This window comes from Leptonotus elevatus, chromosome 10 (genome assembly GCF_054856555.1).
Source record: "Leptonotus elevatus isolate MCC_2025b chromosome 10, RoL_Lele_1.0, whole genome shotgun sequence".
In the NCBI taxonomy this organism is placed as follows: domain Eukaryota; kingdom Metazoa; phylum Chordata; class Actinopteri; order Syngnathiformes; family Syngnathidae; genus Leptonotus; species Leptonotus elevatus.
The window spans coordinates 7277659-7300917 of record NC_141248.1 but is presented as its reverse complement, the minus strand read 5'-3'; the positions used below and the strand labels follow the sequence as shown (position 1 = coordinate 7300917).

The 23259-nt window shown below is 40.0% G+C and overlaps 1 protein-coding gene across 6 annotated transcripts; it reads left to right on the top strand.

Annotated features, from left to right (window-relative positions):
• The first annotated feature begins 6 nt into the window (after positions 1-6).
• LOC147166889 (MYND-type zinc finger-containing chromatin reader ZMYND8-like) lies at positions 7-22643 on the top strand. Of its 6 annotated transcripts, none has more exons than XM_086086493.1 (21): positions 7-56; positions 9802-9866; positions 12147-12295; positions 13549-13717; positions 13846-13959; positions 15137-15202; positions 15395-15487; positions 15582-15669; positions 16341-16396; positions 16495-16572; positions 16647-16762; positions 16850-17328; positions 17401-17523; positions 18566-18721; positions 18807-19304; positions 19383-19829; positions 19916-20040; positions 20170-20250; positions 20328-20406; positions 21670-21909; positions 21980-22643. In XM_086086493.1, the coding sequence occupies exons 3-21, from the start codon at positions 12213-12215 to the stop codon at positions 22153-22155; spliced, it is 3267 nt and encodes a 1088-aa protein (XP_085942619.1). In that variant the 5' UTR covers positions 7-56; positions 9802-9866; positions 12147-12212; the 3' UTR covers positions 22156-22643. The 6 variants fall into 6 exon arrangements, with proteins under 6 accessions (XP_085942619.1, XP_085942616.1, XP_085942615.1 ...); XM_086086490.1 differs by lacking the exon at positions 7-56 and adding an exon at positions 3151-3262 and having other exon boundaries at positions 13549-13692; XM_086086489.1 differs by lacking the exon at positions 7-56 and adding an exon at positions 3151-3262 and having other exon boundaries at positions 13471-13692; positions 16850-17316.
• Positions 22644-23259: the final 616 nt, after the last annotated feature.

The window sequence follows — 23259 nt, the reverse complement described above, 5'->3', positions numbered from 1 at the left end:
AGTCACCCACACGAGCCAGATGTCACAATCTGAACCTGCCTCCGGAGGAGCAAAAGGTACGATGGCTAACGCCAACATCACACAAAATAGCAAAAATGTGAATGCATTTTGTAAGTGGGCCACTGTCGTCACTATTACAAATTAGGTTTAAATTTTGCGCTTTTATAGAACGAACTTACATGAACAAAATTCGCACCTAACTGTAAAAACGAACGTGTGGCCTAGCTAATTTAAGCGTAAAATAATATAACTCGAGTAAAATTGTGTGCTATGGTGTTTGTTACCGCCACATACTTCGAATTTGTAAAAAGGGAGTAAACAAAACGCTTATTTTTAGTTAAGCTACTGTTTTAAGGCTACTTGTTGTCAATCCTATGTTGATAGAAACTCCTCACGCCCTCTTAATTAGTTCTAAAGAGATTTTTTGGAACAATGGAAAAAACACAATGTGCATATATATTTTTTTATTATTATTTAATGTCAATTAATTGAGCCTTGAGTGACACTACCTGAATGGTGAACTGATGTTGCAGTCAAAATACTGTGCTGTAGAATGATTGTGATTGAAGTTGTTTATTGTTTTACTCACCTGATGATTTGCATGGTCAACCTCTAACTTCATGAAGATGTTGGCCAACTCAGCTTGGAGATGCTACACTTGAGAGTATACTACAACTATTTTTTCTTTAAATCTTTATAATAAAAGGTAATTAAACCAAACAAAAACAAAACAATTTACATCTAACAACATAATAGTGATGTGACTTCATGCTTTTTTAAATGTCATACAAAAAAGTTAAAAAATAAGTTTGAAGAAAGGCAGAATGATTCCACCCAAACCCTGTAGGTAACGGTAATTCTAAAATTTCCACACACAAAAAACAAACAAAATATTTATGTTGATATTTTGCCATCATGAATTTAATATGACAAAAGAAACAAGAAATCAAATCTTGTGGTTTGTTAACAATCCTTGATCTGGTTTGTCCCAGGAGCTTAAGCATGATCAAGCAGACATATCACTCTTTCTTAAAAAACATTCATCCATTTTCTTTAGGTGACATTAAATTGCAGCGAGATTTCACTTTACAAATTATTTCAACATAATTGTATGTGTATTGTACCACAAAAGGTCATTTCTGCCTTTCATTTTGGAACGACAGATGTTTATAAATGTGTAGTTAAGTGCTTAAAGTGACAGTGTGTAATCATCTAGTGCTAAACTAATAATTCATTCATTTTAAAAACCCACTATTGATTTCAATAATATGCAAAAAAAAAAGTTCTATTACACCAACATAATTTTTTTTTTATAATCGTATGTCTAGTAATTGAAAAATATTACATGGCTAGAGCCTCACTTCACCGCCATCTTCTTGCTACGGATGCCCAAAGGACAACTTCGCGAGAGTAGTTAGCCCCGATGGTGCTTGCGTGTTACCTGGCAATAGCCAGATTGATATTGTGATCCATTCAAGGGAGTTCTCCACAATATCAATCTGGGACTGCTCAATGGTGATTTGCTCGGGAAAGGCAGGACAATCTGTTCAATACTTAGAGCTGATTGGGCGATGCGGCATTGTGAACGTTTGTTTTGACCAATCACGGCCACGGATGAAAATATCTTCATTCTCGTCGAACATCTTTACCAGCAACAAAAGCATGAATGAAACGCATCTCGCTGTTCAACATTCAACTAGGAAACGGTGAGTAATTCTGCAAGAACAGAATTAATTTCAGCGTCCATTCATCCATGTCAGGTTTGTTTTTTCCGGCATCGGCGCTGGCTTCTTGGTTTCGTCACAGCTGCATATCACGCCCCATACACAATGTCGCTATTTGATTAGGAGGGGCCGTAGGTGCATGCTGGCAGCCAAGCTTCTGTTAGCCTGACCCAGGGTAGCTGTGGCTACTTAAGTAGCTTACCGCCACCACAGTGTGAATGTGTGAGTGCATGAATGTATCCATTGCATTGAAAAGCGTCTTTGAGTGTCTAGAAAAGCGCTATTTAAATCTGATGTATTATTATTATTATTATTAACTTTTTACACACTGTAACTTTAGGCATAGAGTAAGTACATCTGGATTTAAGATCAATCCTAGCAACCATTTAAAAATGAAAACTATGCTCTGTCCATGCTTTCATGTATATGTTGTTCTTGTATGAACCTTAAGTGGTAAAGTACTAGTACTGTAGTTATATTTTATACTGCAAAAAGAGTCAACAACTGCGAAAAGAACAGACAATAATGTGCATCAGTTTGAACATTAAATATCTTGTCTTTATAGCATATTCTATTGAATGTAGGTTGAAAAAGATTAGCAAATCATTGTATTCAGTTTTGACTTAAGTTTTACACAATGTCCCAACTTCATTGGAATTGGGGTTTGTAGACAAACACAGCCACACACATCAATCGTACATCTCTTCAGGGATTGTTCAGTTCATGTAAAATCAACAACTTTATAAATATATTTTTTAACTCATTTCAGTTAGGCAGCGCAACAGTGCCAGACGCCATAAGTAATTGTAGTTCCGCTTTTCTTAAGTGCGATTGGAACCTTCAACCATTCAGTACAAAAGCCAAGCCCTACAGTTAAGTCACAGCAAGCCTTAAAATGTGCAGTTAGGCCCCAGCGAGAACTGAACTCGCGACCCCTGGTTTACAAGACAAGTGCTCTAACCGCTGAGCTTTGAGGCCAGCCCCTGTAACCTGACTAGTCTGTTGGCTGTACAGAGGCAAACGGTCAAGTTTCCTGGTAAATCATTTAACTGCTTCATAATGTTTTTAATACTATACAGCTCAAATGCAGGGATAACATCGCTAAACTGTCTATTTAAAGAACACCTCGTGTTTTCTTGGTTAGTTAAATTAAGGGTCAGGCATATCGATTGAGGTCGTTCTGGGAAAGGGACTGGCTTTTCTCTGACGTAATTATTAACCGTATAAAATGTTTGAAAGCACAACAGCTGAGTGGGAAGTTCTGCGTTTCAGCCTTATCTTTTCATGGTTCCGCCTCTCTCAACCTAACAAAAGACGAGCAGCCAGGAAGTGCAACAGCCAATCGGCAGCTCTCTTACATTTTGCCAGTGTGTCTGTCCACTCAGCATTTGCTTTTTATGAGAGCAGCGCGCAGGGCCGCTTGTGGAGACTGAGAGCGTGGCTGTGCTGGGAGCAGGGTGAGGGCTGACAGGGCTGTCCTCCATGTTGTAATAAGCATTGACATATCACACAGAATTGTTAGACATGCATCCACAGAGGTAAGCCAGATTTTTATTCTTTCACTAATATGACGCTGTTGTCAAGGCATCAGCCGTATATGAGCTATGCCTTGAAAACTGGGGGAGGGGAAGCAAGATTTTGTCCCACCATATTCTAGAATTGGAGCTGAAAAGATGAGCACAGCTAATGGCGATGAGTCTCTGTACATGACCAAATTGGACCCACCTGGTCAGAGTATTCTAACAAAACAACAAAGGTCTTCAGAATGGGAGAGGCAGCCACCATTGCAAAGAGGACAGCCCAAAGGAATTAACAGATGGTAAACTGATTGCACAGCAAGTTTAATTTAGGCCTCAAACTGGCGTGAGAGCAGTACTGCCAAGCAGGCATTCTCGGCAATTGTATATTCAACAAACCTATCAAAAACAATCACCCAGCACTTTCCTCATTCACGGAAAGTCAGTTCACTTTACCACACATTTGCCCTTTTGAAACATGTCTTAAACGGGCCTAATTCTAGAATCTGCTCACCAATTTTAGGTTGGTGTTGTAAAGTTATAAATGATCTGCAGACCTATTTTGCCGTTGCGACTTATTTATCGCAGCGGATGAGGAATTGCTGAAGTCTAATGGTGTGCACTGCCTCCCAATGTTCTCTGCTTCTGAGTGTCAGCCATCTTAGAGAACTTCCCCTTTCTGTCCCTGTGCTCCAAGCACACTGGTTACTTGTATGTAAGCGGGAGGAAAGAAGAAGGGAAGGATCTCCTCTGAATAGGCTCTGCAGAGAAATCTCATCTCATCCCTGTTTTCGAAAACCTGTCTGAAGGACAAACAGGTTTGGTAGAATCTTGTTTCAATGTGCTATATTTAGGTTGCTTGCTTTCTGCTTTCTTGGATGCTTTCTGCGAGTCTGGGAAATCATACAGTGTGGTTGTTTTGCTCTGTCTTCCAGTTTTAGCCTAGTATGTTTTTCTTCTGACAGTTATACACGTATCTGGTTCAGACCTCGTTACAGACACTCTGGCCTGGTTATGAAGACTTGCTTGATGCTTGACCTGAGTTCAAGCTCACTCTCTATTGACTGAAAGAATCACCCCCCCCCCCCCCCTGACACCCCCCCCCACCTGTGTTTTGTTTTCTGGTCACACCTTTCATTTCCTGATTTGATGATCATATTTGCATTGTGCTGTATTTCATTTCGTCTCTTATATCACTGTCTACCAGTTGACCGCTTCTGCTGTAACTTGACCCGTCACAGACGGCTGGATGTGATTTAGTTTGATAGCATATTTATTAGTGTTGTGCACAAATGGGTGATAATTTGGAGAGTTGTTCGAATGGGCGTGGAAAATTACAAATCAAATCATAATTTTTCGGTCTGGGATCAGATGGTGTGGCGTCACCAGAACCTGCATTTTATTTACATGGTAACCTTTTAGCGCGAGTCCACTTTCTATGACAATTGCAGACTTAAACCATGTGGGAACGCCAGTTGACGCATCTTAAAAAAGGATGTGTACGGAGTTCTGTCCATACACATGAAATCGTACCTCACCTCCTGTTCTTTTCACAATAATCTTTTTGTCGTCTCCGGTGATTTGCCATCAAACAAATGCGCATTAGCTTTTTCCTCCCTGGCTGTTAGGTCAAAGGCCAACAACGCAATAAGGTGTCGGGCTGCAAAAGAAAATTTTGAAATACTATGCGATCGTTTAGTAAATGGAAGCAAGACACGTATATTTTGGCAAGCTGCTCCCGGTACAGAGATCTATACATAGAGCCTTCACTCTGAGTGGTTACCGTGTTGAGTAATCCCCTCGATGGTCTCTACGTTACAATCCCGATTTAAAGAATAGCATGTGGCTAATGTCATAGCTGCATGTCTGATGTTTGTAACAAATCAATCTGTGTCAAAATCACTAAAGAATTAAATTACTTATTATGATCTTATTGGAGCCAAACACACTGATTACTCTATAGCTAATATATCTATGGTCTCTGCAGCTAGCTTAGTTTACCAAATAGCATGCAGGCTAACCCATTCAGCAATCAGGATGTTTGCACGCGTACTACTACTTTGTAACACCACAGTGTGCAATAACCGATACACATTCTACCGCAACACAAGATTCTACTTAAAACTCCTGAACACAGACTATTCCATTTTGAATCGCTACAGCCACCTGTTGATGAAAAACGAAACTGCACACACTCTTCTTCACGTACACATTGCGCACAGACGTCATATACATAGACAGAGGGCGGGAAATTAAAATTATTGCCCAGAGGCTTGCAGGACTGGAGTACCCATTGTGAACATCTAAGGAGTTAATCTACTAATTAGAATATGTTTCAGTCATAAATGGTCAAATAAAAAGACTATTGTAAAGATATTTTTGGCCATATTGTTACAGAGAGCAGCCATATTGTTACAGAGAGCAGCTTTAAGGTTAGCCATTTGAAACTTAAAAGTGTAGATAAAGCACTATATAAGTCTTCTCCATTTACTATTTAAGTCAAATTTGATTTATTTCTGTGAATTTTTGTTTTCCCCGCCCTGGAAATAATTGTATTAAGTTACAAATCCAAATGGAATTCATTTGCTGACTTCAGCACAATTAGTAAATCTGGATTTTCGGAGCGAGTCCAGACGCTAATATTTATACTTTAATGGTGCAATATTTATTGCAATGAATGTTAATGATCCCCACAGTTACAGCAAAATGGTCTCTTCAGAAATATTCAGGAAATGTCAAGCTAAAAGACTTTGTGTTTTTTTCCCCCCATACTCAAGCAAATTCCTGCAATATTTCCTCAATGTAACCTAGCAGCAAAAGAGAAACGGATGGCTTGTGATGGATTTAGGTTCTGCCTTCTGAGTCAGACCTGTGACTTCTGTCTTTGTGTCTACTGCATAATAAAACGCAGAGGACACGATAACCTGCATGTGGTCCTTGTTCACTATACTCAACTGGTGCGGTGTGGACTTGTTTTGTGTGTGGTGCGAGCAGCTGGAGAGAGAGAGAGAAAGCCTCATCAAAATGGATGCCATATACCTCTGAGAGCACAGAGAGGAGAGAAGCTCCGCTCGCCGTCTCACTCATAAAAGCTGCATTTTACATGTCCGTGGCCTTTTTTGTGCGCTTTAACGGAGGAAATAGGGAATTCAGGAATAGTGGAGAGCAGTCCTCTCTGCATTGCAGCACTGTAGCTGAGGAGATCAAAAAGCAGAAAAGCTTATGTGGTACATTGAGCTTAGCATCCAATCAGGTACCTCGGAGTGCTGCTCAAGCCAATCAGGCGCCTGCAGCTGAGGTTAAAGATTGACAATTGCAGGAGGAAGCAGCGGGGAGAGGAGGCCTTCTGGGATACTTGGAACCACCGTTTCCCTCATTTCACAACGCCCTCCATAATTGAAAAGAGTTCAAAAATAGGGTGAAGAATCTTTATGTGAGTAAGATGGAAAGCATGCTGTTGATTTCCTTCATTGAAGCATGGATGTTCTAGTGGTGTAGGCTGTGGAAATGGTTGTATCAGTACCTGATGTATAATTCTCTGTTAGATAATATTCATGCCATAGAATTGGGTGTCATGCGTTTGTCTTATGTTAATTGTTGCTGTATTCCTGAACTGCATGGGACATTGCTGTGATCATTTGACTGTTCAGACTGGGTGCTTGAAAAGGCCAGAATGTCTTTTCACTGCCCTTATGTCTGTCTTTGTGTATGGTCTGTGTCCATGGCAGACACATGATCACATCATTCTGTGATGGAGATGGAGGAGGAGAGGGAGGATGGGTGAGGAGGGATTGGCGAACCACATTTTTAAAAAGCTCTGCTCTCTCGACAGAGAGCCTGTAAACAACAATAGGAATGACATCATGGTGCCTACAATACAAACCAGGGTGAAGCATTGACTGATACTGAAAAATACCTGGTGGGTATTTAGACACCAGGCTTTCATTTGCATATTAAATAAATGTTTCTTTTGGGCGGGACTAGCAATCCACGATTCAGTTGTTTTGACTTGAATGTGACTTGTCCAATTTAAACCACAATGAGTCTGTTGTTGTACTTGTTTGGTGGTATGGACTAGGGATGCACGATAATGCTATTTTCAACCGATACGATAAACCAGTCATTTAGAAAATGCCGATGTCAAAAACCGATAAGTAAGCCGATAATTATTTGCAAAATTTACTTGAATACAAATATACTTTATAGGCTTTCAATGGGTCTAACATGTTAAATACATTGTGTAAAGCACCGTGAAGCTGAATTTTATTGATATCTCTGCTTCAAAGACAACCAGTAACTCATTTTGAGTTTACCATGTTTAAACAAATACAACAAAAAACTGCGATGGTAACATTTTGGGGAGACACAGTAAAGAAAGCCCACACTGGCAACTACCATGTCACCATGAAACATCTTCTGTGAACACGAGGTTGCGCACATTATGACATCACAAATATGCGACACAACCATAGCAGAGGGGAAGGGTTGAGAAGTTGGGCACAACTTGAGCCACAAACACAACAGGTGGACCAATGTGGCATGTCTATTATTATCGGCAGATTTCTTTATTATCTGTTTTATCCGTTTGACGTGAAATTGGTCGAAAAAATGCCGATAGTTATCGGTCACCGTTATTATCGTTCATCTCTAGTATGGACTCTGGCACAAAAGATGTGTTCTATGTTGTAGGCCCATGTTCAGCAAATAGGGATGCGAGGATATCCAAACAATCACGATATTGTGGGTTGGTTGGCAATATGAAAAAAAATACTGTGTAAAAACTCACAATATTGAACATCCCCCCCAATAATAATTCAATTAAAAACAAATTTTTAAACATTTTTATTTATTTATTTGGGGGGGGGGGGGTCATTGTCATTGTCATGACATGTCATTGTCATGTCATCAGCGGCACAAAGTATCATAGAGATGTTGAAAAATATTTGCTGGTATTACTGATTTATATAAGTCATAACCGCAGCAGTGGCAGTGGCCAAAACATTCCTACTTCAAATCCAACTGCATTAATAACCTAACCACCAGAGGGTGATATAACTGCACAAATGGAATACAACCTCATCATCCTCAACCTCACAGATGTGCTGATTTTAATATTGTGACATGACAATGACGATATTGTGGCAATTTTAATATCACAATATCACAATGTTGCCGTTATTGTTACATCCCTATCGGCGGAGTGATTATTTTATTTTATTTGTTTTGTATTTGTAGCTTTATCTGGGAGCATGGTCCCTGGACTGTTGGGATAAGTAGCCCTGTTGTGGAAAAAAAAGAGGAAATGGTTAAAACACTGGGCACTAAATTGGAATGGAGCACCTATAGGGGAGTTATTTATTAAATTTTTACTTTGTTTTACTCTGTTGTGTGCAGGCAGGTCGGCATTGCAAATGTAAATCTGTTCCCAATAGTCATATATGGGTAAATAAAGGTTAGATAAAAAGGTATTGCCATAATCACTTTGTACAATTGTGCTATCAGAATGGTCTTTGTCATTAGGGTATGGTTGGTCAGTCAGGTTTTTTAAACCAGTAGGTGAGTGTACCATGTCTTTTGTGATCAGTTTACTAAGGCTAACTACTCTGGTTGGCTCTGGCTTTTGTATAATTCTTTGTTGACATGGTTAACTTCTTTTTAGGTTTGCGTAGACTGTCAAGTGTATTCTCTAATGCCTCAAATGGTCAATGTTGAGATATTGGCGCCAAAGCATCTCTATTTCATTATCTGTTATCGCTCTACAACATTCTGTTTATCGTCCATTGTCTTCTGTTGCCAGAGTGCTTCTTGTCTTTATCTGGTCTTCCAGTTACTGCCATTTAGCCACTCTTGGGCCAATATTGTATCTCCAGGCGGACTTACTGTGTATATGAACACTTGACATCGATTCATTTGACTGGTTTGAGCGCTACATTTTTTTGGCCCCAGCAAAATTTTGAGTCTTGGCAAGTATTCTCAAATGACTCCAAAAGTGTATTTGTTAAAATACATTAACCTTATCATTTTATCAACATAAAACGAATAAGGGGTAGGACTAGATACGTTTTTAACTTCCTCCTACCCTTTTTGAAAATATAAACTCTTTTCTTTCTTCCAATTTTTGTATTTCTTTTTTTAAACTTCTACTTATATTTTAAACTTGTAATGTGTTTTCTTTATGTTTATATGTTTAATACAACCATAAACCCCCCCAAAAAATCCACAAAGTCAAAGCCCATGTTGGCTGAAACAAACATTTCAGATAATTGATGTGCATTGTTAATGCAGTGTATTATAATGTCTTATCTCTGCCAAATGAAAGCTGACACTGATCTTTCAGTGATCTGTTTAAAAAAGTATTGAAGAAATATTGTGTTAGCATCATCACAAGGACGGTTTTTGATATGCATATTGTAAGTAAAACCGTAGCTTTGTAAGTCAGTGAAAATAGATGCAAAACACTGATCAGCGCCAGTGTTTCAAGTTTACAAATGTGCACTGTGTAATTCCCACGATGCGATATGATATGTACTATATTAACTAAACTCTTTTGTCTACACAAGCGGAGCAGACGAAGTAAAGACTGACACTCCAATGGAGAAAATGGAAAGCTCAACGCGATCTAAAGGTGAGAATTAATCATACATGCTGTAAAACTTTTATATTGCTTCAAGTAAAGTTTGCATGTTTTATTTTAATATACTTTATTTGTATAACTGTATTCAAGATTGGTATTTATAATTGTGGTCAGAAGTTTACATACACTCATTATTTCATGACTATCATATTAGCATGGGTCTTTTGATGATTTATAGTGCTGACAGGCGATAATTGTTTTAAAATCTAATTAATTACAGGATTTCTAATTAATTAATCTATTTAATCTATTTTAATCTCATATCTGATAAAGGTTCCCAAATAAAGAATTTGAATTCCAGGACATTACAAAATTGTATTGAATGACTAATCAATTGAATACACCAAGAAGAGAAGAGTGCTTCATAAGTGCTTCATAAATTAAATTCAAAAGAAAACGTTTAAGCACATCAACAAACCAATTAGGCCATACATTATTTTAAAAGATAATCTAAACTTCAATTAAATGTAAAAAAAAATGTGAACAAACTTTAAACTTCCACAAGCTGCGGTCGGTGTATGGATGGCATGAGATGAACTGATAATAAATAGCTGTGGTGGTTTTTGAGCTAAACTATCAAACTGGTAATCAGGAAAAGTTAGAGGTTAGAAGGAAAGGTTAACAAAAATCTAAAGCTACAATATCTGGGTCATAACAACTCAAACCCAAAAGAGGAACTGGGGCTACAGTATCAACTCCTCAAATCAAAAACCCACCCCAAGCTAGGTTACAGGATCAACGCTATGTGTCCTTGAGCCAGTTGCTCAAACAAGCTTGTTTACATTGAGAGTCTTAAATGATAAGTCAGGCTGGAGCTGCTTTTTTTCTTTTTTACAAAAGGTACAAATCACTGCGTTCTTGTTAATAGTCCCGGCTATGCTCTTTTTATAAATAAACTTGCGTTTAACCACTAGCACTACCAGAATTTTAAGACAACTAGATCTCCCAGAGCCGTCATTTTGAGCCTAATATATTACTCGCTGTTTAAAGTAGCTAATAAAATCCCTCTCTTGCTTTTCTGAGGCGGACGGGTAGTGGACCTTTATTGATTTCGGTTATCGGGCTTGTACTGCCAAAACGTCATGACTCTTTTAACTATAAGCCTTTACTATACCTTGAAATCATCGGTCTCGTGGAGGTCTTTGGAGCCACAAACCCGTGATTTTACCCGGTATAGCAACCATCGCAGGTGGGGTAAGTGTTTGAAAATCACCGGTCTCCTAGAGGTCTTTGTGCGGACGTATCTCCCGAAAAGTACGTCCTACCGGGGTCTTAAGGGCATCCCCGGACTCGTCTTGACGACAGATTTCCAACGATGTCGGTGCCATCGCTCCACGACATTGCGTTCCGCCATGGTGATCTAGCTTGTAGCCTTCGTGATGAATGGCAGTTGCGGCAGCGGCAGCAACTACGGAAGCCCAGCGGCGCAATCCCGGGGGTCCTGGCGAGGAGAATGATGTACATTGAAAAGAATAGAACCGTCAAAATATCGGTTCTGGGAGATATAGGTCCAAATAAGTTTGCCTCACTCTCCTGGCTGTGCTGCACTCGCGTCCATGTCTGCTCGTAGTGGCTAGTAGTGCTACCCTGTCGTGGCGCCTCTGCCACCTACAGGTACATCGATGGGCCAAAATGCATGTTGACTTGCCACTCACGATCAATTGCGTTATTTTTTTTAACGCACTAATTTGCGTGTAATTAATTAATCTAGATTAACGCGTTAAAGTGACATCCTTAATTATTTATTTAAAGTGGGGGGTTTTCTGAGTGGAATGATCGTACAAGCACCAATTCCGATGAAGTTGGGATATTGCATAAAACGTAAGTATATATTAAATTGACTACAATACAAACTACAAAGCCAAGATATTTAATGTTCAGATTCAGACTAATACATTTTATTATTTTAGTTTTTGCAAATAATCACTGCACATAAGCGGCAAAGCCAAAAACCAAACCGGCATCATTGTAAAGCGTCTGGCTGAGGTGAAACAAAACTTGCTAAGGGACATTTAACCAATTGTTAGTGGGGTTGTAAGGATCTAACTTAACCTTTTATTAATGGTTGTCACTTTGTGAGGAGTAGAGAAAGTCCTAATTGCAGTAAATGATGTGTATCTAAATCCAGTCTGAGACTTCAAAAAAATGATTGAAATTCTAAACTGAATACAGTTGAGTGATGTAAACCTCTGATCATAACTGCATGTGACTTAAATAAGGCCCTCACGGAACCTTAGTTGATTTGTATCAAACTGTCATCTGCAACACAAGACACAGGCTCAACCGAGCGGACGACCCAGAAGCGAAAGATGCCAAGTAGTCCCTCTCACTCATCAAATGGTCACTCCTCTGCTGACACCTCCCCCAGCCCAGCAAAAAAGAAGAAGAAACCAGGTGCTGTTAGCAGCAGCAAAGACCAGGTAATAAACAAAAGAAATGGAGAAAAAATGGCTTTTTCATCACTCCTCTCACAGCCATCCAACATTGCTAAAGGGGAAGTCAACCCCAAAATCTTCTTTACAATAATATGTTGTATGTGCCCCCCACTTGTCTAAACATGACATTTTGAGATGGACGAAAATGGCTGGGATTCACTGCTTAAAACTTATATATATTCTACAAATGCAATATTAATCAGAATACCGTGTTTAGGCTAGTGGGCTGCATAGAACATATTGTTTAAAAATAATAATAAAAAATGGGGGTCTGATTTCCCATTTAAGTAATTTCAAGAATTCTAATCTGAAGCTATATGTAGTGCTGCAAGTAGTCCTTGGAACCTTGCGCACATTTTAACAGTAGAGAAGAATATTGCATCACCGTCTTCACATCCCAGTACAATAATATGTTATATGTGACCTTACTAGTCTAAACATGACATTCTGATCAATATTACATTTGTGGAATATGAGTTATGCAGCCTTTTTTTATCCAGCTCAGGGGCGGCCATTTTGCCACTTGCTGTCGACTGAAGATGACATCACAGTTGTTCAGGGCTCAGGCAACGGCCAATCACAGCTCACCTGTTTTCTGAAGCTGCGATGTGATTGGTTGTTACCTGAGACCTGAGCAACTGTGATGTAATTTTCACTCGTCAGCAAGTGGCAAAATGCTGGATTTTGCTGCATAACTCATATTCCACTAACTCAATAGTAACCAGAATACCGTATTTAGGCTAGTGGGGCTGCACAGAGCATATTATTGTTTAAAAAAAAACTTTTTGGAGGGGATGACTTCCTCTTTAGAAAAGAAAAATCTATGGTAACAATACTGATATTGTGCTTTATCACACTCTTAAATGCATGGGAGTCGCCATTTTGCAGGTGCCCTCAATGGTATCTTCAGGTTGTCATAGATACCACTCTCAAATGCTGCACTGCATTACAGAACATCTTGAATTTAATGAATTACCCATATCAGCTGCAAACAAAGCACTCTGCAAATAAATCAAACCTCAACATCCATGGATGACCCCAGCATTTTTTTTGTCAACAGTGCACCTTTTGTCGTCATTGTGCATCTCTGCTTGTCTTTGTTCAACTTGGCCCGATTTTGATCTCCCCCAACCTTGTGTTTCTTTTTGCCTGCATTCCAGTCAGAACTAAGACATGGTCCCTTTTACTATGTGAAGCAGCCAGCACTCACCACAGACCCTGTTGATGTTGTACCGCAGGACGGCAGGAATGACTTCTACTGCTGGTTGTGCCACCGCGAGGGTCAGGTGCTCTGCTGTGAGCTCTGCCCCAGGGTGTACCACGCCAAGTGCCTCAAACTACCAGACGAGCCAGAGGGCGACTGGTTCTGTCCGGAGTGTGAGGTACTCACCCAGGAATATTCTGAGTGTAAGGGTGTTGGAAACCAGAATTTAAAGACTGATGTTTCATCTACTTGTGTTTGTTTAACATCGTAGACCTCACTGTGGACGTCTACTAACTATTTTCCTCTCAATGTTTTTTTTTTCTCTCATTAGAAAATAACAGTTGCTGAATGTATAGAGACTCAGAGCAAAGCCATGATGATGCTGACTATAGAGCAGCTGTCTTACCTACTCAAGTTTGCTCTTCAGAAGATGAAACAACCAGGCGTAAGTATGCTGGTATCACTGTCTCCATGGGGATCTCATGCTAACTAAATGGTAATATTGGAGCGAGAAGCTGCAATACAGTGTCAATGTTAATTTGTAATTGTTTATTCTTACTGATTTCTATCATCTGAGCATATTTTCCTTGGCAAGTCAGCACAGCAAGCTTATGGCAGTAAATGAAGAGCTTTTACAGTCATCGTAGTCTCATCAAGTCTCTTCCCCTAAAATAAGGCTGGACGATTAACCGAAATGTTATCCTGATTTCGACTTTAAATTTTATTTTTTATCATAATGATCGAAGAAAACCGATTACTGTATTGTGCAGAACGCCGCGGCGCGTTTACAAGTTCCCTATGTTGAGAAAGGACCCTGAATGCACCATGTAGCTTGTAGCTAGCACGGAGCGAATGAGTGTGATTCTGCCGTCCCTAAAGCGTCCTTTAAGCTGTTTAATGACACTGCAGTTGGAGTTAACTGTAAAACGAAATACACGATAAGGATAATTACATACAGTGTGGATTTGAATGCAAAACATGCTTCGTTTTTAACACATCGCGAGTCTAGCGCTAATGCTAATGCAAGTGAATGGAGGAGCCCATTCAAATGCTAACAGTACGTTAGCATCAACTTCGGGAGGAATAGTCCTTCAAGTAACGCCTTTGCACACACAAATTCTGTCGAAACACATGACGACAGGTAAGATAACACTACACAAAGGCGTAATTTCTTCCCAACTAAGAAAAACGAGTTATTTTAATATAATTCAATCGCAACTTTCTACTGTTCTCATTGTATACCACACTGCCCCTAATAGGCCAAAACCCGCAGGAACACCCAGTATTTGTTTTGCAATTACTTTTTTAGCATACAGTATTTTGATGCAATAATAATAGTTTTGAGTAGTTGGACAAATACTAGTTTTAAAACCAATGAATAATAATATTATTAATTGTGAATTCCATCTCAATCAAAATACCATAATCGTGATCATTATTTTTTCCCATAATCGTCCAGCCTTACCCTAAAACCTGTCCTCCTTTGCTCTAGCATGAGACCTCAATAATTTGCATGTGAAATTAATATTCATATAATGCACACAACATTCCACAACATTGAACTAGACTGGGCCTGTCAAGCTGATAGTGAGGATACAGCTGCGCCTCTCACTCTCTTTCAGGATCATCCCCGCTTGTCATCTCGCTCTCCCAATGCAGCTTCCACGCAGAGAAAGACTTTTAATTGGGTAATAATTACACCACTAACAAGTCCCTGTCTTGATTTCTTCCTTCACTGGTTGTGCTTTTTGTTTGATGCAGCTTTTGGAGTGTTTTGTAGTAGCATGACAGTAGTGGTCATCTGCCATAGTGGGGAAGGATTTGCAGTAAATTGGTGTGTTGAATCAAACCTCAACACCTCTTCTCTTTTTATTTTAAAGACTGAGCTCTTCCAGAAACCCGTTTCTCTTGAGCAGCATCCAGACTATGCCGAATACATATTTCACCCAATGGACCTTTGCACTCTTGAGAAGGTAAAAATGTGTCCATATAAAGTTTTTTAATGAAATACACATGCATGTTGAACACCTCTCATTTAAAAACTGATGTTTTCCATTTGCAACACAGAACATCAAAAAGAAAATGTACGGCTGCACGGAGGCCTTCTTGGCAGATGTAAAGTGGATTTTGCATAACTGCATCATATACAACGGAGGTGAGTTGCCTATTTTAACCTCTAAAAGAAAATCATAAAAGGATGGGTACAGTACCTTGGTAAACTATACACTCTATACACTTGGGTTAAAAATAAGCCAAAAAAAAGGGACTGACCCAAATTTTTGGATTATTCAATTTACCCAAAAAGTTGGATTAAATGAATAACCCACAAAACAACCCCAAATGGGTTGCTTTGTGGATTATTAATTTTATTTGATCCAACTTTTGGGGTTAAATAAATTTAAAAGTTGGGTCAGTTTATTTTTGACCCAGTTCAATTGGGTTATTCAATTCACCAAAAAGTTGGGTCAAATGTATCCAAATTAATTTAACTTGACCCAACTTTGGGGTTAAAAAAAATATTTTTGTTTAACTTATTGGGTTAAATAACTCAGAGTCAGTCAGTTCTTTTTTGACACAGTACTTTTGGGTTATTCAGTTCATCCAAAAAGTTGGTTCAGTTGAATAACCCATAAAACAGCCCCTCCGAAATGGGTTGTTTTGTGGGTTATTAATTTAATTTGACCCAACTTTTTGGGTCGAATAACTCAGTTGGGTTGGTACATTCTTAACCCAATTTGGGTTATTTTTGACCCAACTGTTTTTAGAGTATATGAAATCGTCAAACTCTTCCCACTGTATTATATATACCTTACTTTATATTTTCAGGCAACCACAAATTGACAGCTACAGCCAAAGTTATCGTCAAGATTTGTGAACATGAGGTGAATATGCGGTTTGTGTCATTTTTTTTTTTTTTGGTAGTGGAGATGAATTTTTAATGATTGATTCAGCAAACGTAATTCTGTATCCCTTTTTGCAGATGAATGAGATTGAAGTCTGCCCTGAATGTTATCTGTCTGCTTGCCAAAAGAGAGACAACTGGTTCTGTGAGCCGTGTGTAAGTGGGACTTGTTTATGTTTTCATGTAAGAGTCAACATTTTGAGGTTGAGTATATTATTGTGTGATGACAGGGTAACCCTCACCCTCTGGTGTGGGCTAAATTGAAAGGTTTTCCATTCTGGCCAGCAAAAGCTCTGCGTGACAAAGATGGACAGGTGGATGCTCGCTTCTTTGGTCAGCATGACAGGTCGCAATCTTTCGTGCTTCACATACTTGACTTTGTTGTCGTTTCAAAAGATTTGATGTCACTAACATGAATACGTTTACCCTTTAGGGCTTGGGTCCCTTTAAATAATTGTTACCTGATGTCCAAAGAGATTCCATTCTCTGTGAAGAAGACCAAAAGCATCTTCAACAGCGCCATGCAAGAGATGGAAGTCTACGTGGAGAACGTGAAGAAGAAGTTTGGTGTGTTCAACTACGCCCCCTTCCGGACACCCTACACCCACGACAACAGCTTTCAGATGCTGCACGACCCCTCCGACCCCTCATCCACTCCGTTCAAGCCTGAGAAACAGGAAAAGATCAAGTTGAGCTTTGACATGTCTGCGTCACCCAAGATCTCCCTGACCAGGACCATGTTGTCGGGGGCTGGCGTTGGAGGGATGATGGCAGGCCGTCGGCTGCCTCTCACGGACGTGCCTCGCTCCCCCATGAGCACTAACTCTTCTGCGCATACAGGTTCGGATGGAGAGGACACAACAGACAAGTCCCATGCGAAGGCCGCAAACAGTCAGGGAGGTATTGGACAAGGTATTCTGGCCTTTATTTCAATCCTATGAAATTATACTGGAGTCTTATTTGTTGGTAAACACCTGTGTGCAGTGTCACCGGCTCATCCTCGACCAAGTCAAGCTGACAGCCCCAAACCTTTACAGCCACAAGCCCCTGGCAACACCGAGCAAGAGAAGACACAGCTGACAGGAAGCATTTTGAATCTTAATCTAGGTGAAGTAATCGCTCATGCTTTTGTAGCGTGTAAGAAATAGGGATGGGCGAGTACTGATACAAGCCTTATAATTAGGTATCGGTACTCGATCATCAGCCGAGCCGATTATCGGTGTTAATATTTGGCATTTTGACAAATATCGTTATCAGCCTTGATACGAATCTTAAGGCCAATAAAGCTGGTATCTCACCAAGTGGTGAATGTTTGCGAACGTAGTGAACTGAGGGCTTTCATCAGGATTTGTAAAGAGTTCAGACACTTTTTACTTGTTGCAAAGACTTTTTGAACATATTCAGACAATTTTTCACTGTCTGCGAAGATCTTTTGAACCCTGACAAAAAATAATAATTAATTTGTTACATTTGCATGCATTTTGTTGCTCAGTGAGATACAGGGAACTTTTCATTTATGGATTTATTTAAATTTATTTTAAAAAAATGATGCTGACACTGGGAACTCCCTACACTTTATTTTATATTCAAAAATAAAATAAAATTAAGAAATTATGTTTTGGAAAACTTTATTTACAATAGAAAACTTAAGGGAACTATTTACTTGCTTTGTTTTTAATTTATCTTAACACATGCTGTTGACCATTGAAGCTCCCTGCAACTTTTTGTTATAATTTTTAAACAAAGCTATCAATTCTTTATGTTTAAAATGAGAAGAAAAAGTCATTTTTAAACATTTTGACGCTAATATTTTCTCTTTTACTGCAAATGAACATCGGCTTGAAATATGGGTTATTGGTCTCCTTGACTACTACTATTGGTATCGATCTTCATTTCATGGCATTTTAAGGGAAAATGCTATCTTAGGATATACAGTATCAGGCCAAAAGTTTGGATACACTTTCTTATTCAATGCTTTTGCTTTATTCTCATGACTGGTTACTTTGTAGATTCTCACCAAACTTTTGGCCTGATACCGACTACTCAAGAGTTGAGTACTTGTACTGGTATACTGGTCTGGAAAAAAGTGTTGTTGTTTTTTTTATTGTGATATTGCTATGATGAAGTCATTCATGTAGTATTCTTCCAGATCGGAGTAAAGCCGAAATGGATCTAAAGGAACTCAGTGAAACGGTTCAGCAGAAGCTGGGGACCCCCCCGGTTCTCACCTCTCCCAAACGGCAGATCAAGAGCCGCTTCCAGATGAACTTGGACAAAACCATTGAAAGCTGTAAAGCACAGCTCGGTCAGTACAAGTTTCATCTCATACATCGTTAATTATATATACGTGTGTTTTGTAATATCGCTTTGGTGCTCCAAACATTTTGCAGGTATAAATGAGATCTCTTCTGAGGTGTACAAAGGTGAGGAACACAGCGACACTGAGGACTCTGAGGGTAAATCCGAATCCAGTGACACAGAGTATGGCAGTGATGAAGGACCAAAGGTCGGCGATTCTGCACCCCCAGAGGAACCCCAGAACAAGAGTAGAGACCAAGACCACTCATCTCCAATCCAAGAGAGCAAGGCCAATATTGCTCCGGTATCTGAACCTGCAGCAGCGGATGTTAGTGTAATGCAATCAGAAACGCCGACTCAAGAAAACGTTCCAGAGAGTTCCGAGAAGACCAAATCCCCCCCAACGTTACCTGTGTCGAGGGAGAAGGGTCAGGTGAAAGAAGATATGAAGCCAAATGCGTCTGCGGAGGATTCGGACTCGGAGCGAGAGCTGGTTATTGACCTCGGGGAGGAGCATGGGAAAAAAGACAAGAAGAGACGCAAAAAAGACAGCACTAATGCTAAAGAGTCATCTGCAAGTAAACCTGAAGGTGAGATGCTGGTTTTTATGATGTGTGAGTGTGACTTTGTGTGAAATTGCTCACTAAGCAATCGATTTCTCCTTGAAGGCAAATCCCTCACCCCGTCAACATTCCCATCTCAAAACAGCACAACCCCTTCCACACCCTCCAGTGTTGCCTCGCAGTCCCCTATGGCCATGCCCGTCACCATGATCTCCCTCGCGGCGCCCTCTGCTGCCAATGTCAGCCTTGCCACCGTCTCCAATGCCCCTGCAACTCCACCTTGTTCGTCCTCGTCTTCAGCCTCCACCACCCCGGGATTGAAGAAACAGCGCCCTCTGCTGCCGAGAGAGAGCGTGCCCCTAGCGCAGAGCGCCACCGTGTGGAATCCCAGCGCCAAGCCGCAGAATTCCTCACACAAATGGCACACGCGGCAGCAGCCTGCCGCGGCAGGGCAAATTCAAGCATGTGACAACAATTCATCGTCAGCGACTTCATCTTCAACACAACAGTCTTCACAGAGCACGCGTTATCAGACCAGGCAGTCAATTAAAGGTATCCGTTGAATACATTCCAATAGTCACTGCAAATCTTAGCGTAATCTGAATATCTCATTTTATGTTCTCTGTTGAGCACATCAGCTGTCACCCTGGTGTCAGCCTCGGGCTTAGGCACATCATCTCCATCCTCGTCGGTGGAAACGGATCAGTACATCGCCACAGCCTCGGCAGACGTCGCCGCAGATATCGCCAAGTACACTAACAAAGTAAGCCTTTCTGAGCAAGGTGTTGATGAGCGTATGTTTGGAAGTAACTTCCTTAGGAGACTGTGTTCTGGGTGAGAATGTTGATTATACATTGCGTGACAATATGACAGGATTATTTTTATTTTCCAGATAATGGATACAATCAAAGGTACAGTGACTGAAATCTACAGTGACCTCTCGAAGAGCACTTCAGGGAATACCATTGCTGAGGTGTCGTTTTGCACAGTTAATGATATGCCTTTGCATCTTGACACCCCCTTGATGTTGTCTTTGGTTGTTTGTTTTAGATGAAGCGGCTTAGAATTGAAATTGAAAAACTACAGTGGTTACATCAGCAAGAGTTGTCAGAGATGAAACACAATCTTGGTAAGGACCTTATTCACCAGCTCTTAACCTTGTTGGAGGTACTGAACCGCACCAGTTTTCTTCACCGAACCCTTCTTTATTGATTTTTTTCTTCAAATTTAAGACATGAACAAAATAAACAGGGAGAGTAGCCTTTTCATCAAATCTTAAGCAATCAAACTTTATATAGCACCTTTCATACATTAAAATGTGCTGAACAACTAAAACATCCATAGTACAATAAAAAGAAAATCTGACTTTCTTCACCTTGAATTTAGACCGAACCCCTGAGACTGACTCACCGAACTCCTGGGGTTCAGTAGAACCCAGGTTAGGAGCCACTGAGCTACGTAATATATACTCAACACAACTTTATTTAGCTCAAAAAACACAAAAATTACTGCAGCTGAAACCAAGTTCTGTACATAAAATCAAATGCAGAACACAAATAATAATAATAATAATAAATACAGTATTCTATGTTGATATTTTATTTAAAAAATAATGCAGCGTTAATTTTTAATAAAATATCAAAATATAAAATATGATATTTTAACTCATTCACTGCCATTGACGGCTATAGACGTCAAATATTCATTAGAATTATTTAATTAGTTTAAAAAATGTTCTACTTTTGTTAACAAGAGTATGAAAACCTATAAAAAAATTGTATACTTAGAACAGATATAAAATCGTGAATTAACTAGTGAAGTTATGCGATTATTACGATGACAAATTTTAATGAAATATCAAAATATCACCCTCAGTGACATCAAAACACCCCTGCAGCGCCTCCTGTGGCAAACAATGGCCTCGTCCGGCCCGTTTGTTTCCATCTTGAAAACAAGTCAGCCAGCTAGCAATGTTGACTGAGCTATCCTCACAATATGTACTTTTTGAGCCTGAGTGAAAACAGGAGAAAGGTGAAGCGAAAATTGGATTGGCTACAAAAAAAAAAAGATAGCTATTATTATGGTGTGTGCGTGTGCCAGCCCTGGGCAGATTATATTCACATGGCAACATATGCAGCCTGAAATCTGATTGGACAGAAAAATCGACATACGCATGACTAGAAGCTGGGCGACACAGACACATCTTATGAAATGAAGATAATGTTGTTGGAAATAAAGTAATCCAATTTCATCTAAGTTTTAACTGAAGATCAGTTTTTCGGATCGTGTTTAGGCCAGCAGAGAAGGCCTTGAAGGCCCTTACTGGCAGATACATGCCCTACTTCCAATGTAAAGTAATGCAATGTGTTTGGTGAACATGAATCTAATCTAGAGCTTACAATGGCTGAGATGAGGCAGAGTCTGGAACAGGAACAAGAGCGCTTGGTGGCCGAGGTGAAGAAACAGACGGAGCTGGAAAAGCAGCAAGTGGTGGATGAAACCAAGAAGAAGCAGTGGTGCGCCAACTGCAGGAAAGAGGCCATCTTTTATTGCTGCTGGAACACCAGCTACTGCGATTACCCGTGTCAGCAGGCCCACTGGCCAGAACACATGAAGTCCTGCACCCAGTCAGGTAAGAGATCCTTGCATTCAACAAGGACTGCGCCGTAGATTTCTCTTTTCGAACGTTGGTGTGTTTGCAGCCACGGCTCCGCAGCAAGAACCCGAGGCGGAGTCTGCGGCGGACTTGTCAAACAAAGGAGCGGGACAGGCTAACTGTGGACCGAACACTCTCCGAGAAGCGCCACTCTCTGCTTCGTCAGATAAAGACTGTGAACCAGAGACCAGCGCTGACATTGCTGCTGACACATCAACTTAACTGTGTGCAATATACTTTTTTTTACCACTACACTGATGTATGTATACGATATGTTCTATATATGCCCTGTTAAAAGTGGCTGTATCCAAAGTATTTTTTATTTATTTGTTGGGTTTACAATGCAGGGCTTAAAATGGCTGCCTGTGTACAGTGTTCCTTTTTGAATGTGAAAACAAGACTCCCAGCCGTTGTTACCAAGAACGAGGGGCCAGTTTTAAAAGAAACGTGCACTACATGCTGTATTCATGCACACTTTGTAGTCAGTAGTTTGTAACAGCATGCATCACAAAAGACAAACTGTTTAACAGTCCAATTGGCAAATAAGAGAACCTACAGTATTTGAATGGACCACTTAACTATAAGAGTACTACTGACAAACATGTTGTCTGTAGAGTTCATGTTGAATTATGTTAATTTATGTTTGTATCTGTTATGGTGTTGCCTGCTGTATATTGTTCTATGGCGAGAAGAAGACGTTTTCAACAAGATGTTTGTGTGGTTGTTCTTGTTACAAGTAGACTGCAGTGAATCGTTCACAAATCGAGTATTGTCATCACATCACAAAGGTGTTTTGGGGTAGATTTGGTCATAATGTTGTGGGCGTGATTTAAAAAATGTCTGGTCAAATATTGGGCGTGTTCCAATTTAACTAGATGTTCAAATGAAACCGGTACCTCGAAGCAGGCGTCGAACGTCCTGAATCACACAGCTTCGAAATGGGGCTTCGGAGCTTGTGTCATTCTGCAAGTATCACGTGACCGATGACGTTCGAAGCTTCATACGTCACAGCGCGTATGTATTGACGACCCGAAACGCTTTGGTGGCTGGTAGACCGCGAAATCGCGTTGGAATTGATGCGGTCCTTTGAGAGGTCCCGTTAAGTTCAACGTTGATTGTCCTCCTCTGGGCGGTGAAGTGGTACCGTTACTTCCTTATGGTATAAGAGGCGTGGGTTCGCTTCTCCCCACCGGGAGATCATAGTGAAAGTTCTCTATTCAAAGCTACCTATTTGAAATGTATAATATTAAAATGTATTTAATTATATTGTTTGTAAATTTTGCCTCATAACTGAGTAGATCTGGTGCTTTAAAAATATATATTTTT

Excerpts from the sequence above, each read along its gene's own strand:
- LOC147166889 (XM_086086488.1), top strand. Across the intron at positions 16,397-16,494 it reads TCAAGATTTGTGAACATGAG|ATGAATGAGATTGAAGTCTG; the intron begins GTGAATATGCGG and ends CCCTTTTTGCAG. Across the intron at positions 19,305-19,382 it reads ATCTGCAAGTAAACCTGAAG|GCAAATCCCTCACCCCGTCA; the intron begins GTGAGATGCTGG and ends TTCTCCTTGAAG.